General features: G+C 46.7%; 1 protein-coding gene across 1 annotated transcript in view; it reads right to left on the reverse strand.

The window, feature by feature from the left end:
• LOC144138709 (AP-4 complex accessory subunit Tepsin-like) overlaps positions 1–16,569 on the reverse strand; it is a 60,079-nt gene that overhangs the window by 11,461 nt on the left and 32,049 nt on the right. The window contains exons 9-10 of the mRNA XM_077671116.1: positions 11,676–11,829; positions 7,598–7,772 (exon numbers count right to left, since the gene is read on the reverse strand). Of these exons, the coding sequence (XP_077527242.1) occupies positions 7,598–7,772; positions 11,676–11,829 (329 nt within the window). The remainder of the gene's footprint in view (positions 1–7,597; positions 7,773–11,675; positions 11,830–16,569) is intronic.

Below are 16,569 nucleotides of genomic sequence, written 5' to 3' on the forward strand. Positions count from 1 at the left end.
GCAGAAAAAAAAAATTCACTCCATCACTTGGTGTCACCCGTGCCACTATAGCTTCTGGCGGCATTTTATGAAAGGTTCCACCAGATAGGTTCCATGTTCCGCTTGGAACGCTCGTGGAGTAGCGCAACGTGGTTCTATAAACGTTGTAGTATGGTGCCTCGATTCACGCGCTTCTCCGCCGTACGGCAGCGCTGGCATCGAGGCACCCAACTTGGAGCAGTGAAAAACGGTACATTTAAATTGACTTACGCAAACCTCTAGCATGTTTACATTGGGACGAATGAGATGGGAGAGGAACTGCATGAGAGGTGAGCGAGAAAGAGAAGGGAGGCATTTACTTGACAAATATCAACGAAAGACTGTCGTCTTTCATCGACATTTTCAATGGAAGGAGCAGATATGTGGCCAATTTTTCTAGAGCACAGCTCTGACATGGACTCAAGCATTGGAGTGGCCAAATGAGTGAGCGGGGAGCAGAGTGGAGAATGCAAGTGAAGCTTTAAGTAACACAGTGCGACTAGAAAAGCAAAGGGAGATAATAGGAGTGTATTGATGCTCTCCTTCCTTATCATGCCACCGTGGAGTAGACCAGTTGACCAACACCATTACTATATTTATTTATTTTTCCTCTCAGGACTTAAAAGAAGTGTTACAGAGGGGAGGCGCTACATTCGTAGTAGAACACAAGGCATGTAAAAGAAGAACACAAAGAAATGAACCAACAGCTAGAAAGCACAAGTCAAGGAACTATGTAACGTTGCAATAACAGGTATAAAGTGAACATACGCAACAACTGACACATTTTTCTATAAAAAATTCAAAATTCATTTCAGCGCGTACACATTTCCGTCAGCATCCTGAAAGAAAAGAGCTAATTTCAACGGATATGGAATGGCCAAGGGGTGTATGTATTAGGTACTGTTTCTAAGTGCAAGTTTGGATAGGCCGTAAAAATCTGCGACCCTGCCAATTGAGGCTGCAGCAGGGTCCTTCTTGTGAACAACGCCTTGGGCAGACAGCACACCAGTCGATTGCAGTGCCCTCACCGTGTACTGGCCCTTTTTGCTAGTAAGACATTTTTCCAAAAACTAAATGGTTTCTTTGATAGCTTTTTGTGGTACAGTTAAACCTCGATATAACGAAGTCGTACTTGGGGCCGCAAATTTCGTTAAATCGAGAATTTCGTAAAATCGAGGTTTCGATTTTACAGTTCATTTAATCAGTTATTGGGGTTTTAACACTTTGGCCCTCGCCAGGCAACAACTGCTATGTAGTTACCTCTCCAATTAAAGCGAAATTTGTACTAAAACTGGCCGCGAAAATTGTGTGAATTAAGAGTTTCAACACTTGGGCAATGGAATTCGGATAGCCGACGGTAGTTCATGTGTCATCGTAAAACCGGTGCTTTTTCCGCAATGCCTCATTAAATATGATAGCAGACTAGGTTTCCACTTTTTCTTTTTTCATTTCGGTCACTACTAAATGCCGCTGTTAGTCAATTGAACCCGCGTCCATGTCCCGTGAACTTCACCCCGTCACCCCGCCGAGGTGCTCGTTCGAAGTTACGCCTCTTTTCGTCCATTCAGTGGTAGGCTTAGGCGCGGCGGGCCAATAGCGGAAAGCTGCTATGAAACTTTCGAAATACTTTTTTCATGTACAAGGGCTCCGCAGTATGGGCGCGTGATTCAACCACAACACTCGAGATAAAACCATGATTGCGAGTTGAGCGGAGTACACGCGGACCGCTTCACTGTGTGGAGCAGCGCTTACGTGATCCGGAAAGCGGAAAGCTTACATGAAAAATCTTCCGGCCAAATTCGATTAAGCAATTACTTTTATGCCCACTGAGCCCTTACGAAACTGATTTCTCCGCACCGCAGCTGTCTAATGAACGCTGGTGAAACGAAGATGACCACGTTCAAAGAGAGCAATTTATTGCCACCAGCACTCGATGTTCAAGCCGTAGTGAAGAAGTCCGTAAGCAGTGCTTGGCGTTTCTTGACCAGGGCGGGCTTTACGTGACGCTCGTATGCTGACAGCGCTAACAAGGTCTTAAAGGGGCACTGACACAAAATTTTGAAGGCGAGATAACTTCGGAGATAGATTGGTGGGAACACATATACATCATCTGCAAAATATCAGCGGCGAATACAGCCTAGAACATATTTAAAATCAATTTTGAAGTGTGCGAAACGCAACCGAGCAGCCAGCAGAGGACCACGCGCAATTGTAAATAAACAACATCCAAACACGTCACGAGTTTGTGTTTGCCGCTTCCGCACTACCGGAGTTTTTTGCCGGCTCGCACGGCTCGCCGCTCCAATCGGAGGGCCGGAGGGCGGAGCTTCTGCTCTCGAGAACGAACGACCCAAACGTTGGCGGCGGAGGCGCCGCGATGTCGTCAGCTAATCGGGCAGCTGGCCGCGACCAAAGTTATACAGCGATTCCAGGCACTCTGTTTCTATTAATGTTTATTACCATTGGATGCGAAAACGCGCCGGAGGCACGAAAAGCTCACTGAGCTAGCCGCACGGTCGCTGTGCAGGCGGCGGCCACGGCCGCGAAGTGGCCCAGGCCGGCGCAGGTAGCTCGAGTGATAGCTTGTTACCGCTGCACGAAATTGTCCCCAAGTCCCGACCATGGTGGCTTACATGAGAAAGGAGTTAATGATGCGATGGCGGGTTGCATTAAAAATTGTCATCTGCACCGGTTACGAGAGCGGCACTCGAATATCCGCCGCAGTGCTGAGCCGAACACATCTGTAGGCGGACCTGTAGGCAGACCGGCCGGCTGCTCCCAGCGCGCGTCTTGCCACTCACCGCCTCGAGCGTCGCGCGTCGTTCTTTAGCCGCGGTAGCATTTGCACTCGTAGCGCCCGCGTCACATCCACGGTCGCTTTTTAATTAAGCGCCTCACGAGATCAGTACGTGGGGGCATTCGCAGAAACTGCCGTCGATGCGGATTCGACAGTGCTACGGCGGCTCTGCTCTGTGATATCCCTCCGACGGTCACGTGGTCAGCTTTGTTCACACAAAATCCACAAAATCCATCGTTTCGCGGCACTCGCTGAAACCGAAACTGCGACTGGCCGCATTGAAAATGCCTCTAATTAAACAACCGTCGCACGCTGAAGCAAATGAGGTTTCTACAGGTTATAAGTAGGTCACTAGCTACTTATCGCAACGAAAAAAACAAGATGCTAAATTTTTGTGTCAGTGCCCCTTTAAACATTCGTGTGCACCTGCGTGCCTCCGCAGAACATCGATGGCATCCATCACACTTCGGTGGCTGTCAGTTTCACCGAGCTTCCTCAGGCTCTTGTTCGGAACACTTTTCTTTCTCTTGGAGTGCTCATGCTGCTTACAAGACTCACCTAACGATGCACGAACAAAATATTAATTTGGTTATCAGCGAGCACAACCTAGCGCAGCAGCACCGTGAGCAATGACGCGTAGAAAAAAAAAAGCTTGAAGTAGGCTTCGGTAGCCTAAGCATAGAGGGCGCTGGCGTAGGCAACGATGGAGACGTCAAAATAGTGGATGCACTATTAAACCGTCTATGACCGTTAGCGGTTTGTGCAGCTTCGTTCTTCGCTTTTAATTGTTGTTAACCGTAGATTTCACCGCTTTTCTTTCATTTTAGCCTTCAAGAGTCAATTTGAGTACTGAATTTTTTCAATGTAGGGCCTGAGAGGCAAAATAAAACGTGCCTCGACCGGAATTTCGTTCTTCCTTTCTTGCCGTGACTTCGTTAAATCGAAAGCGCCGCACAAAATTACTTCGTAAAATCGAGACAAAAATACATGCATTTAGCAAAATTTTGTTAGAAAACTTGAAAAAATTCGTTATATCGCGAATTTCATTAAATCGAGGTTCGTTATATCGAGGTTCAACTGTATTATTTTTTTTTGCGTACTTTATCATGTACCAATCAAAGTATATGTGGGAATTTTTAAGACTGTAAACAGTACCATGCGCGCTTCTGATTGTCTGCTCACCACGGAGTACAGATGACCACAGCTAAAAGCGGCGTGCAAGCAGACGATGCCAATTTTTCATTTTTAAATTCCCAGAAAAACTTTTCAGGCAAGAAAAAGTAAGTGACTTCCCAATGAAAAGTTACTAGAACAGCAATTTTATTCTGTAAAATGTCTCAATGCACTGAGAGGGCAGTACGGTCGACCGGCGTGCTGTACCATGTTTACTCGAATCAAGGCTGATACTTGTTTTTAAAAAGTCGTTTACGAAAGTCGGTGGTCGACTTAGATTCGAGGATGCGGCTTTCCTGCCACCGCTTGACACTCAACGCCAACTCGTGGCCACGGGCTTGCAGCTGGCAGGTTTTCAATGGGTTTTCAGAACTCTATGGCTTCCAGGTTCCATTTTGCCTGTTTGAACGTTGCGAACGATTTGTTGTGAACTCAGCTCTGAGCGTTTTGTGATTGCTTGCATACGTAGTCGCTTGACCTCGGGAAGCACCCGTGTTCATGGTACAATAGCACCCACCAAGTGGTGCCACTACAGCACGGCTTTTAAGCGGAAGGTAGTCTTGGAGGCCAAGAGAACTTCAAACCTCCAAGCACAGCGTGACTTCAGAGTCAATGAGAAGAACGTGCGCCAATGGTGGAACCAGCGGAATGAACTTTTCAACTGCGCCGCCAAGCGAACGGCCTTCACAGGACGCAAGAAAGATCTACACCACGAGGTGGAGAAGGAAGTCGCTGACTTTACCCAGCAGCAAAGAGAGGGTGGAATGCCTGTGATGAAGGAGATAATACAGGCGAAGGCGAGAGAGATCGCAAACATTCGGGGCGTCGTGCGGGCTCAGTTCAAGCCCAGCAGGAGCTGGGTTAAGCGTACCGTATTTTCGCGCATATAACCCGCCCCTGCACACAATCCGCACCCCCACCTTCAGCCTGCCAGAAAAGAAAAAAAAATTTTCGCGTATTGCCCGCACATTTGATACAGCAAAGGCTGCACCAAAGCTACTGCTCAAGCAACACGTCACATAATATGTGCACAGAGAACGCGTATATTTGGCAAGTAGAATACACTGACTGCAAGGCAAAAGTCTCAATTCACTCAGTGTGATAACTCCTCTCGCTAGAGCTATCACTTTAGCCACAGGCCTCACTGTTGCACACAAGGTCATCTTCACGGCACAATGCGCATTGCTGTGAAGCTTCACTAAAAGGAAAAGCCCCGCGCATTATTTGCACCCCTACTTTGCCATTGAAATTTTTGCATTTCTGGTGCGGGTTATACGCGCGAAAATACGGTAGCTAGGCTGGGTCACTCATTTTATGAAGTGGTTTCGGTTCAGCCTGTGAGTGAGCACTGAACATGCTGCGACAAGCACTGCAAAAAATAAAGTTCATGTTCTGGTCTCGGTCCAGTGACTTTTTTCATTTGCCTTACATTCGAGGTACGTTTTTTTAAAAACGATAGTCGTTATTGCGCTACCTAAACGCAGAAATTTTGGTCTGTCTGTCTGTCTGTGACTCGATTCAGCCACCCGGCCAAAGTGAAACAAGGCCTGCGTAATAGTCTTATGTACCTACAGCCAAACCTAAACGTATATCGTGTAAGTAAGCGCAAATTGAACAAGGACGAACGAAGTGAACGGGACACAGCGCTACTATCAACTCATTTTATTTTCACTATGATGTCCGATTTTATACCGGAAGATACACAGCTAATGAAAGAAAGGAGGAAAGGGGGAGGAGCACAAGCAAGTACAAAAAAACAAAAAAGTGAAGGATGACATTTCAAACGGTCGCGTTACAAATGCACTTTTGCACGGTAAAATCTAATGATTTGATAAGTATTGCAGTTCTTTCTTTGTCAATGCTAAAGAAGCTGTGCTAACGCAGTTGTCTTTTAAGGAAACTATCTGGTGGGCCTCGATGATCTCTCATGTCAACTGATCCTCGTGTCGAGCTACAACCCTAGTCTTATCAAAAATTGGCTTACACTCACAATCTCTGCAGTCTCTGCAGTGTATGCCCAGATGTCCTTTAATCTTATCTACATTATTCCTGTGTTCTCTAAGCCGATCGTTTATGCAACGACCCGACTGTCCGACGTACTGCCTGCCACACGGTAGAGGAATAGAATAAACTGTGCCTACTGAGCAATTCACGAACCGGTCCCGATGCTGCGTTGCGCACTTGCTTTTCTTTTTTTTTTTTCCATTGACTCTGTTCATTAACTTTGACAATTTGTTGGGAGCAGAGAAGACAACGTTAACGTTGACGCGCTTTCCTATTTTCTTTAGATTGTGCGAAATACCATGTAGGTACGGCACGACAGCGCACTTCAACTTTTCTCTTTCTTTCTCCCTGGGTTCCACATCTGGCTTGTTCCTAAGCTGTTTAAGCATCTTATTCGCGACCGACAACAGAAGAAATGGAGGGTACCCGGCAGATGTTAGACGTACTGTCTGTTTTTTGAAACTATCTTCCACGACATGGGAGCAGGATTTCATCAGCGCGTTGGTAAAACAATGCCTAGCGATCCCACGTTTGGTCAGCTTTGAGTGTGCCGACTGAAAAGGCAGAATCGGTTTCTGGCTATGCGGATCATACTCCCAACAGACGTGATTGGGACCGAACGAGAGCCTGAGGTCGAGGAATTTTATGGACCACTCACTTGGAGTTTCATGTGTCAGAACAAGAGGGGCGAGACACTGTCGAAACTGTGACAAAACACTGGTTACGATGGACGTGAAAGCACTACGCCCACAGTCTAGGATCACAAGAAAGTCGTCGACATATCGGCACACCTTAGCGACGCCCGACCGCTCTAAGCGAGGAGCTAGGAGCCTGTCCAGTGAGCCTAGGCACAAGTCGCTCAGGATGGGAGCTAAGCACGACCCTCTAGTCCGTCTAGTCTAGTCCGGTGTCAATGTTCATACTTGTCAACATTGCTGAACAAGAACAAGACATTACGCAAATATAAGGCAGAAAATCAATACATAAGTGATATATGCAGTGTTGCTTGATTAAAAAATTCATGAATGCTCGGTTTTTGCGATAGCAAATGAAATACTACATCAACGGCAGAAAACCACCGCCTGGTGTTGCCCGCACTACTATAGCTCCTGGCGGCATTTAAGAAACAAACGGCAACAGTAACGAAAGGTTTCAATAGATAGGGGCCACGTTCCACTTGGAATGCACGTGGAGCAGGGCAACATGGGTCTATAAACGTTGAAGTAGGCTGTCCTCGAGGCACCCAACTTGGAGCAGTGGAACGCATAAATTTAAATTGACATAAGCAAACCTCTAGCGTGTTATCTTGGGAGGAACGAGATGGGAGACGAACAGCATGAGAGGCGAGCAGGAAAGAGAAGGGAGGCATTTACTTGGCAGGGGTGCCAGTCGACTATTGTCTTCCGTCGACATTTTTTATTTTCTGACCTTCTGAATTTTGCCGGTCAGCTTAGAATCGAGGCCGGCCTAGATTCGAGTAAATACGGTATTTAACGCACTTTCATCCCCAGGACAACACCCTGTCGTAATGAAAAACTTACCCAGACGGCAGACTAGCCTCTACAGCCCCACTGGCCCCTCTGCTGTCCCCCCTGGCGTCCTCACCATCTGGGAGCTCTCCTGCGACGCGAAGATCTTGGCAGCCAGGAGTTGCGTGACTTTGTCCGCGTTGAGCGTGGTGCACCTGTCTCGTGCGTCGTCCAGCTCCTTGCGGGAAGGTGGGAACTCCAGGCAGGGGTCCACAAAGGCCTCCACTGCTTGCACCTCGCGCTCGTACACCCTGAGGAAGGCGCCAAAAAATGCAGATGGTGTCACACCAAACTCGCCAACAAACAAGGAATTCCGTGCCCTTCCACTCTGTAGAGAACGATGGCCAGTGAAGATGGGTGCAGTCCAAGGAGTGAGATTTAATCGCTCGCTTGGCACTCTCCCCTCGGTGTACGCACACGGATTACGTGCCGCAGCGAGGGGCTTTGTGCGAGGCCAGCAAATGTGAGACTATAAGACGCAGCTGCAGCGTGGCCACTGTCACCCCTGAAGAAGAAGCCGAGATGGCTTTGAAACGTCGGGTTTTTGCCTTTTTGCATTGTATTGGTTGGAGCCTAATTAAATCTCAGTTCAGTAACTTCCCAACCAGACAGAAGTCTGTCGAAATGTTCACTTTCAAGTCCAAGGAGTGCATGAAACTAAACTCGCTTGTGATTAGCGATTGGGCGTACTTACCAGCCATTTAGGTGCATCAAACTTGGAAGTGCTTTTTTGTTTTACTCACGGGGGAAAACGTGGGGCTGTTCATTTTGCTTCCACATCGTGGGCATCGTACTGTCTGTGCAATACACCGACCCAAACCGCTCAAAGGTCACATTCCACATTGAGAACAACGTCCACGTTTGAACCTCCCGCCAGTGTAACGGGAATGTCATGAGTGAGCGCGTGAAGCCTAGATGCGTACGCCTGTTACCCCCCGCCCTAATATCTGCCCCCAATTGCATGCATAAAGGAGCAACCAGTGATGTGCCGCATTTAAGATGGGAAAGACGTGTGCTAAAATGTCGCTCCAGGCACCCTTCAACCTGGATGAGAAAAAAAGAGATTAAAGCCTTTCCCCTCAATGTGAAAGCTATCAGAAGTGCAGAGCAGTGATTCGCCATAATGGGCTGTAGCGTCGTTATCAGCTCACTGCTACCACCCAATGCAATTCAAATTTCCCGCCTTCGCAGTGCTCATTAAACTTTGGTGGCATCAGTGACGAGGAACCGCTTCGAATGCCGCCCATTTCAGACACCAAAGTTTAATTAGATGTTAAATTAGTCCCATGTGGAGCATCAAGAAACTGCTTCTCTTACTGCATTCACCAGGTTTCATAGTATTGCAAAATATAAAGATTCCAGTGCTATGACTAACTCACTGTTTTGTCTATTGTTCCTCCAGAAATGGCTAATTAATTCTAATTATCTCGGGAACCAATTGACTGACCCACAAAACAATAGCATATTTGAAATTAGTAGGGAAAAAGTAGCAAGACTGACCAGTTTCACAAAGTTTACTGAAAAATTAAAAAAAAATAGTTTTAAGAGCCATGTCCCTCCTAAATGACATCGACGAATCAAATTAACTCTTTCGCGACCGCACCTATTCAAAATTGTTCAGTTTCGAATTATACTTTGGGAGCGCCTTTTCATAGCGTTCCAGGCATTGCTCGAACAAGTAAAGCTATTTGGAGTTAGATCAGAAAATGGCCTTTCAAAATCAGTTTTGTTTTCATTTTCGCAACAAAAACGTGATTTTTGACACGCGTTTGCATCACCTGGGTGTGGGAAAGGGGCGTGGTCATCGCGTGTCACTGCTACCAACGAAGATTGCGTGCCACTCATAATTATTCAGCATCAGCGTTCGGTTTTTGTTATCAGGGCATGAATGGTGAACCAGAAAACAATTTTCAATCGTCAGGTTCGCACTCTGACAGTAACAATCCCAGGAATCGTCTGAAAATGTCAAGCAGTGCCTGGTTGCAAAGCTGCTTTATGATTTTAGGCAGTTTTATTGCCTTTGCGCACGCTGTTGTTCTAAGTTGTGTGGTAGTTCTACTTACCCCAGGACCATTCACAAACAGCTCCCAACAGTTTCGGTTTCGTTTCTGCCTTGCAGAATTCATATTTAGCACTACTACACAGTTACCCAACTTGAGGGTTACCTGAAATGGCACAGTGAACGTCCGCGACTGATCCCCGAACAAAGCATGCCGCTCCTGATTTCACCCAACTCAAACCCAATTTCGGCGATAAGAGCTTCAGATGCAAGTCAAAAGATCACACCCAGCCGCCAGATATCTGTATCGACGAGGACAGCGCTTCAAACCGACCTTACACACTACCAGCTGTTCGCCTGCCAGTTTCGTTTCCATACGAGGGTATCTCCGGGGGTCTAGCGTTGCTGCTTAGTTGACCTGTCTATTCGGATGGAGTCTCCGATAAGTTCTTGTACTCTTTCATTTCAGAAATGTTAGGTGGCGCTGCAATGGAGGAGGCTCGTTGTGCTGATCTTTTTTATCGCGCAACAGCTACTCGGCCAAAGTTTGCAGGGCACGATTCTAGCGCATTGCACCTCATTCCTGCAAGCAAGGCTACAATTGTGAGCGAGAAGATGATAATAAAATTAAAGCCGTTCCACTCAATGTGAAAGCTGTCGGAACTGCAGAGCAACGATTCGCCATAATGAGCTGTAGCGTCGTTATCCGCTCACTGCTGCCACCCACAGCATTTCAAATTTCCCGCCTTCGCAGTGCTCGCCGCGCACCCCCTGCCTGAAACTGCGCCAGCGGGAGTTCCGTTGTCTTTGTGCTTTTCTCCCTGCACGTGCCGGCGTCCTTAACTAAACGAACGCGGGCGCTGCCAATTAATTACGTATATTTTTCCTCAAATGTACCTATAGTTTTCTTTGCGCTAAACAACAGGAAGATGTATAACACAAGCGCCACGGGTTCACGAGTTTCGGAAGCTGATGATTATATAAACCGCTTGGCTTTCGAAGCCTCCGGGGTACGCCGCGAACGACAGCGTTGCCTCGGGACGCCACCTTGGTGCTCTATATACGTGCTCTGTCTGCACTTAAAAGCTCAACTTTATGCTTTGAGAGATAACTGACTGTGAACGTCAACAAGCATCAACCTTGGAGTTTCGTTTTAAACTTTATGCACGTTTTTCCGCATCGCGTGCTTATCCCAAATATTGTGCTGGCTGTAAATCCACAGTCGGTCATTGACAAGATTTTTTTTACGTAACGTGGGGGCAAATTGGTACCTCTGATAATGTCAGACCGCCAGATTTTTTTTCCAGGAAACCGCCCGAAATCGCACATTTTTAAAGAAATGGAGGTTGGGCTTCACTCCATGGCACGAGCACCACGCATGCTAACATTTTTTTTTATTTCTGACGAACTGTTCTGCGTAAGTCGACATTTTTTCTAGGGCGTGTTTTTGAAATGTTTCCCTACAAAATGCATATTCTAAGTTTTTTCTACTACCGACGGTTTGTTATACGCAACACCTTTTTATCATTTTTTTTTCAATAACTTGACAAAAATTTTGATTTTGATATTTTTTTTGCAACTATGACATATGAAAACATTTCAAAAACTGCTGTTACTGGAAATGCCGTTAAATATTCTGCATTTTGTGTTCCTGTAATTAGTGCCTAACCAAACCAATTTTTTTAGCAGAAAAAAAAAATGGACCCGTAAAAATCGGTCAACTTTCTCGCGGTCACGAAAGAGTTAACACGATCGCCAAACTGCCATCAAACTTTAAATTGCACTCCCAACTCAAAATGCAGACTGAAATAAAAAAATAATCTTAACACAGAGTTAGTTGACAAGAATGCGTACCCAATATAAAGCACAGGGCCCGTTTGCCCGGACGCAATAAGTTTGGGAATAAGTTCCCAACTACGACTTCAGCGCTGTCTAGGTAATAAGTCGTTTGTCCGAAACTGATACAAACGCTTGGTTAAGGCAGCGTTTCCGTCGAGTTTTCAGGCAACCGGCTTATTTGCCGTGGCTGACTTCGACTTATAGGCGTCTGATTCGTAAACGGGAACTTAATCGGAAACTTATGCGTACGGGCAAACGGGCCCTGGTTTTGAAATGTTTTGCACTGCAAGACAACGAAGAAGGGCTTCCTACTTACTGTGCAATTGGTTCACAGGACGACAGCTCGCTGTTCTTGGCGGAGTCTCCTACGCTCGCAGAGTCGCTCAGCGTCCCGGACACGTTGGCGTCATCAGCACCTTCGTCACCATCCTCATCATCCCAGCCGCCTCCGGCATGACCCTTCTTGCGAGCTGCAATTGCAATCAGCAAGCCCTTAGATTCAGCCACCTTTTAATAAAGGATCCATAAAAGCAAAATACAAGTTTGGTTCGTTAGAAAGACTGCTTCTTTGTCCTGATAACAATGATACTGATTTCATCGCAAACTTCCAAAAAATAACGGAGATATTGAAGAAAACGTGGGAAGCAGTGGCGACTCGCCAGCAAGTTTCCGGCAACTTTTCAATGACGTCGCAGAATCTTGTGTGGGCGATTGACGATGGCCGAACTAATCAATGACCCGGACACATGACTGGACGTCTGTAATGGGGCCTCTAGTTCCATTTGACTGCATCACTTGAATGCTAACATGCAGGTAGCGCACTGATAATTATATTTTTAGTGCTGGCCCATATGACGTCACTCGCGCAGGTAGCACGTCACTGTGGCACGAAATTTGAAAGTTCTTAAGTATTTCTTGGGTTTTTATCGGTTAAAAAACGTCTTTCGTGGCCGGAATGGAGGTGAGTGAGGTACTGAAGCCTAGCTCCTTAAAGTTAAACAAAGTGGTATTTCCTCTTCATGGACCATTTAAAGGGGGTGTGGGGACAAATTTAGAAATTTGTTTCACTAAAAAGACTCCTTTTCCCCAATAACAACAACACTAACAATTTTATCGCACACTTCAAACAAGTAATGGAGACATATTAAGGCCAACGCGTGAAGCAGTGCTGACTCCCCAGTCACTTTCTGGCAATTTCTCTGCGACATGACAGAATCTTTTAAGTGCAGAGCACTTTAGGGGCTCGCCTTGTCATCGTAGCTCGCTCGCTGAACCCAAGCAGAGCCCCACGGCATACCATTGTAGCGGCATCCCACAGAGGCTTCGAAAGCCAAGCGGCCTATATACAGTCTACGCTCGTTACAGCGGATCCGGCAACAACGAACTTTTGGTTACAACAGACCATTTCTGTTGGTTTGTTTGGTCCCCATGCATTTTAAGTGAAGTCCACTCCGCTCATAACGGACCCGGCTATAGCGGACTATCGGCTACAACAGACTAAATTTTAGGCGAAAATTGTTTTGACTGAATGCTTATAGCGGACTTCCGCGGTGCCGGCAGCCGATATGCTTTTTTTGTTTATTCTGGCAAAGAAACTTATGTCTGGCAATGTTGACGCAGCCAAGCCAGTGCCACTGGCCTTTTTTTTTTTTGTCCATGGACCTCCATGTTTTTGTGCGACTGGCGGCATGAGCAGCAGGCTAGCTGATTTCACTGATGGTTGAACTAAACATGATGGACGCTGTCGAACACGGCGAAAAACAGGCCGACATCGCCAAAAGTACAGGCCTATCTAAGCAGACGGTCCGTTGGACCGTTAAGAACAAGGCCGCTGCCGATAAACGCTGCTGGTGGGATTGAACAACAGCGCACTCGGAGTCAAGTCTGCCCTCCATCTTCACAGGTTTTTTGTATGTAATAAAGAACTCAGGTTCAGTGAAACTCAGCATTCATTATTCCAACGCATGCATCGTTCGCGTTCCGTCCGGCCAAAAAGGTAAGAAATACCTAAAGTAGGAGGTTGGCTCCCATCCATTGTGTGCAATCTGCCAGTGGCCGTGCACAGTCCAACTGGTAGAACTTGGGACATTTACAGCTGTACATAGGATTGTATCGTATCAGCTGTTTTAATGCCCAGACTATAATTGTAAGAAATGCGGAAGCTTCCTTGGGGGAACGTCAAGCAGCAATCCGATTTGCTTGACAAACAGTGCCTTGTCACGAAGGGTTTTAAAAGAGTCTAGCTGATTCTGCTGGCCACGACTGATTTTATAGCGGGTTAGTAATTGCTTCTTGTTATATTCTTGCTTTCTTTGCTCAGCTTAGTGTGCGTCTTTACGCACTCGACCGCATATGCTAGGCCTTTTCCAAGGCCCGGTGCCAAGCTTCGGAAACAGGGTTTTCAGATGATTTTTTCCACCACGTGAACGCTGTGCAGAGGTGCTGCAGGCGCGTAGAAAGAATAGTGTCTGTAGCATTTATGTCCAGTATTGGTCAAAGTTCGCACTTTTGCGCTCGTTTACCTCCTCCCCCACCCCCAACACCGGTCGGATACTGCATACTTCGGCTACAGCGGACGTTTTTTTCCGGATTAACCCCTTAAGGGCTTATGACGACCTGCGCTCGTCAAGAGCAGTTGCCACTATTTTGCTTATGACGAGTTGTGGTCGTCATGAGTTTTCCGCAATGCTCCTACAGGCTTTTGACGAGCCCGGGTCGTCAAACGGGGATTTACGGAACCTGTGCTGCCATCTATGTTTAAGCACCACAAGTTCCGTCATTGGCGGTGGTATTAAATTATAGTTTGCACACTAGATGGCGGAATGTGTGCGCTTGTTTCCCGCGCGTTTTACAAACATGGCCTCATCCGTGCGGCGTTCTGATGCGGAGAATCTTCCTTCTTCAGACGATGAAAGCGAGAGTGATAAGGATGCCACCGTAGTGTTTTATTCTTCAAGTGAAGAAGACAGTGATGACGTTTTTACTGACAGTGACTCTGAAGGAGAAGACAGTAGCGATGATACAATGGCTAGCTCCCGTGAATGGTTTCGCATAGACCTCGACAACATCCCAGCCAGACCTCCACGGTTTGATTTCAGGGGTTTCACGGGACTGAAGATCACAGTAAGCTCTCCCCCTCATCCACTTGAGCTCTTTGAAGCTTACTTTGATGATGAGCTGCTTGATGTTATCGTCATGGAGACAAACCGGTACGCTTCTCAGCTTCTGAATTCTAGCAAGCTGGGACAACATTCTCGCTTCCGAAAATGGTATGCACTTACGCGAGAAGAACTTCGCGTTTCTCTGAGCCTCCTGTTGCTGCAAGGCATTGTGCAAAAACCAAATGAAAGGATGTACTGGTCTAGGAATCGGCTGGTTGAGACTCCGGTCTTTGGCGAGATAATGTCCAGAAACCGCTTCGAACTAATAATGAGAATGTTGCACTTTGTCGACAACACGACAATCGAAAATTGTGAAGGACACCCTCAACCTCATCTGAGGAAAATCTGGCCGGTTTATCAGGCACTTCTTGAAAAATACCGGACATTGTATGTGCCGGAGCGGGACGTCAGTGTCGACGAGAGCTTGCTGCTCTTCAAAGGCCGGCTCAGCTGGAAGCAGTATATGCCCCTGAAGAGAGCGAGGTTTGGCATAAAGTCATTTTTGCTGTGCGAATCTTCAAGTGGGTATATATGGAACTCTGTAATTTATACAGGGAAAGAAACGAACATTGAGATCTCGTCAGAAGAAGCAGCAACCTTCGGAATGGCGACGAAAGTTGTTTTGAAGCTTCTGGAGCCCCTGCTAGACAAAGGCTACTGCGTCACAACTGACAACTTCTACACCTCACCAGAACTGGTTGACTTTCTTTTGAAGAGATCAACTGACATCTATGGCACAACGCGAGCCACTCGCAAAGACCTTCCGCCTGGTTTCGCCAAGGCAAAGCTCAAGAAAGGCGAGATGGTTGCCTTTCAAAGGGGCAAGTGCTTGGCTGTTCAGTGGATGGACAAAAAACTGGTGACGGTTCTATCTACAGTACATAGTGCTGAAATGGCGCGATTCATTGACAAAATGGGCAAAGAAACCCTGAAGCCAGAAGTTATACTTGATTATAACCATACAATGGGAGGAGTTGACAGAGCAGATCAGATGCTGGCGAGCTACTCAGTGCCACGGAAACGAAAAAAGATCTCCTACAAGAAGATCTTCCAACACCTCTTGGATGAGGCGACCTACAATTCATTCGTTCTGTACCAGAAAGGAGGAGGCCGAGCATCTCATCTGGAGTATAGGCTAAGGCTTATTGATGAGATCATCACGAAGTACTCTCCCAACACCGGCACCAAGAAGAAAGGACGGCCAGGGCGCCCCCTGAACGCAAAACGGTTTGGTGAGCGCCACTTTCCATCGCACATACCACCAACAGAGAAGAAGCAAGAACCGACACGCCGCTGCGTAGTCTGCTACATGAAGCGAGATGTAAATGGCAAGAACATCCGCAAGGAAACCAGGACCTGGTGCAGGTGGTGCGAGAAGGCTCTCTGCGCAGTGCCGTGCTTTGAACGCTACCACACGGATGGTAGCCTCAACTAGCTTCAAGTGAACTATCAAGAAATTGTTTGTTTTCTGCAAGGCAATTCAAACCCGACCCGTGCTTTCTGGAGTTGCAGAAATTAATTTGTGAATACACCAGAAATGCCCCAAATATAGGGTATTATATGGGGTAAAGAATGACCAATTAAACATGATTATCGACTATAAACAATTTTCGCAAATATTTTTGTGTTTTGAACACGTTTCTGAAGCATATCACATCATTAAAAAATTTGGCCATATTGGTGCATAATATATTTGTTTAATGAGCCCTTAAGGGGTTAAGAGGGTCCGTTGTAACGAGCGTGGACTGTAGTCATAACCGTTTGAAACTCGTGAACCGCTGCCGCTTGTCATACATCTCCCCGTTGTTTAGGAAAAGAAAATTGTAGGCACACTTGAGGCAAAATATGCATATTAACTGGCAGCACCAGCGTTCGTTTAGTTAGGAACGCTCGTTGGGTTGGTTTTAACGATCGTAAGCAAAAAAAAGTGCAACGCTGGCACGTGTGGAGCGAAAAGCAAGCACAAAAAGAACAGAACTCCCGTTACAAGAGACACTCCAGGGACCCAGGAAATGTGTCTTTGTTCGGCTTGTGCGAATATTTGAGCAC

The sequence above is a fragment of the Haemaphysalis longicornis genome, unplaced genomic scaffold, assembly GCF_048455015.1.
Source record: "Haemaphysalis longicornis isolate Haplotype H1 unplaced genomic scaffold, Haemaphysalis longicornis Haplotype H1 scaffold_5, whole genome shotgun sequence".
NCBI lineage: Eukaryota > Metazoa > Arthropoda > Arachnida > Ixodida > Ixodidae > Haemaphysalis > Haemaphysalis longicornis.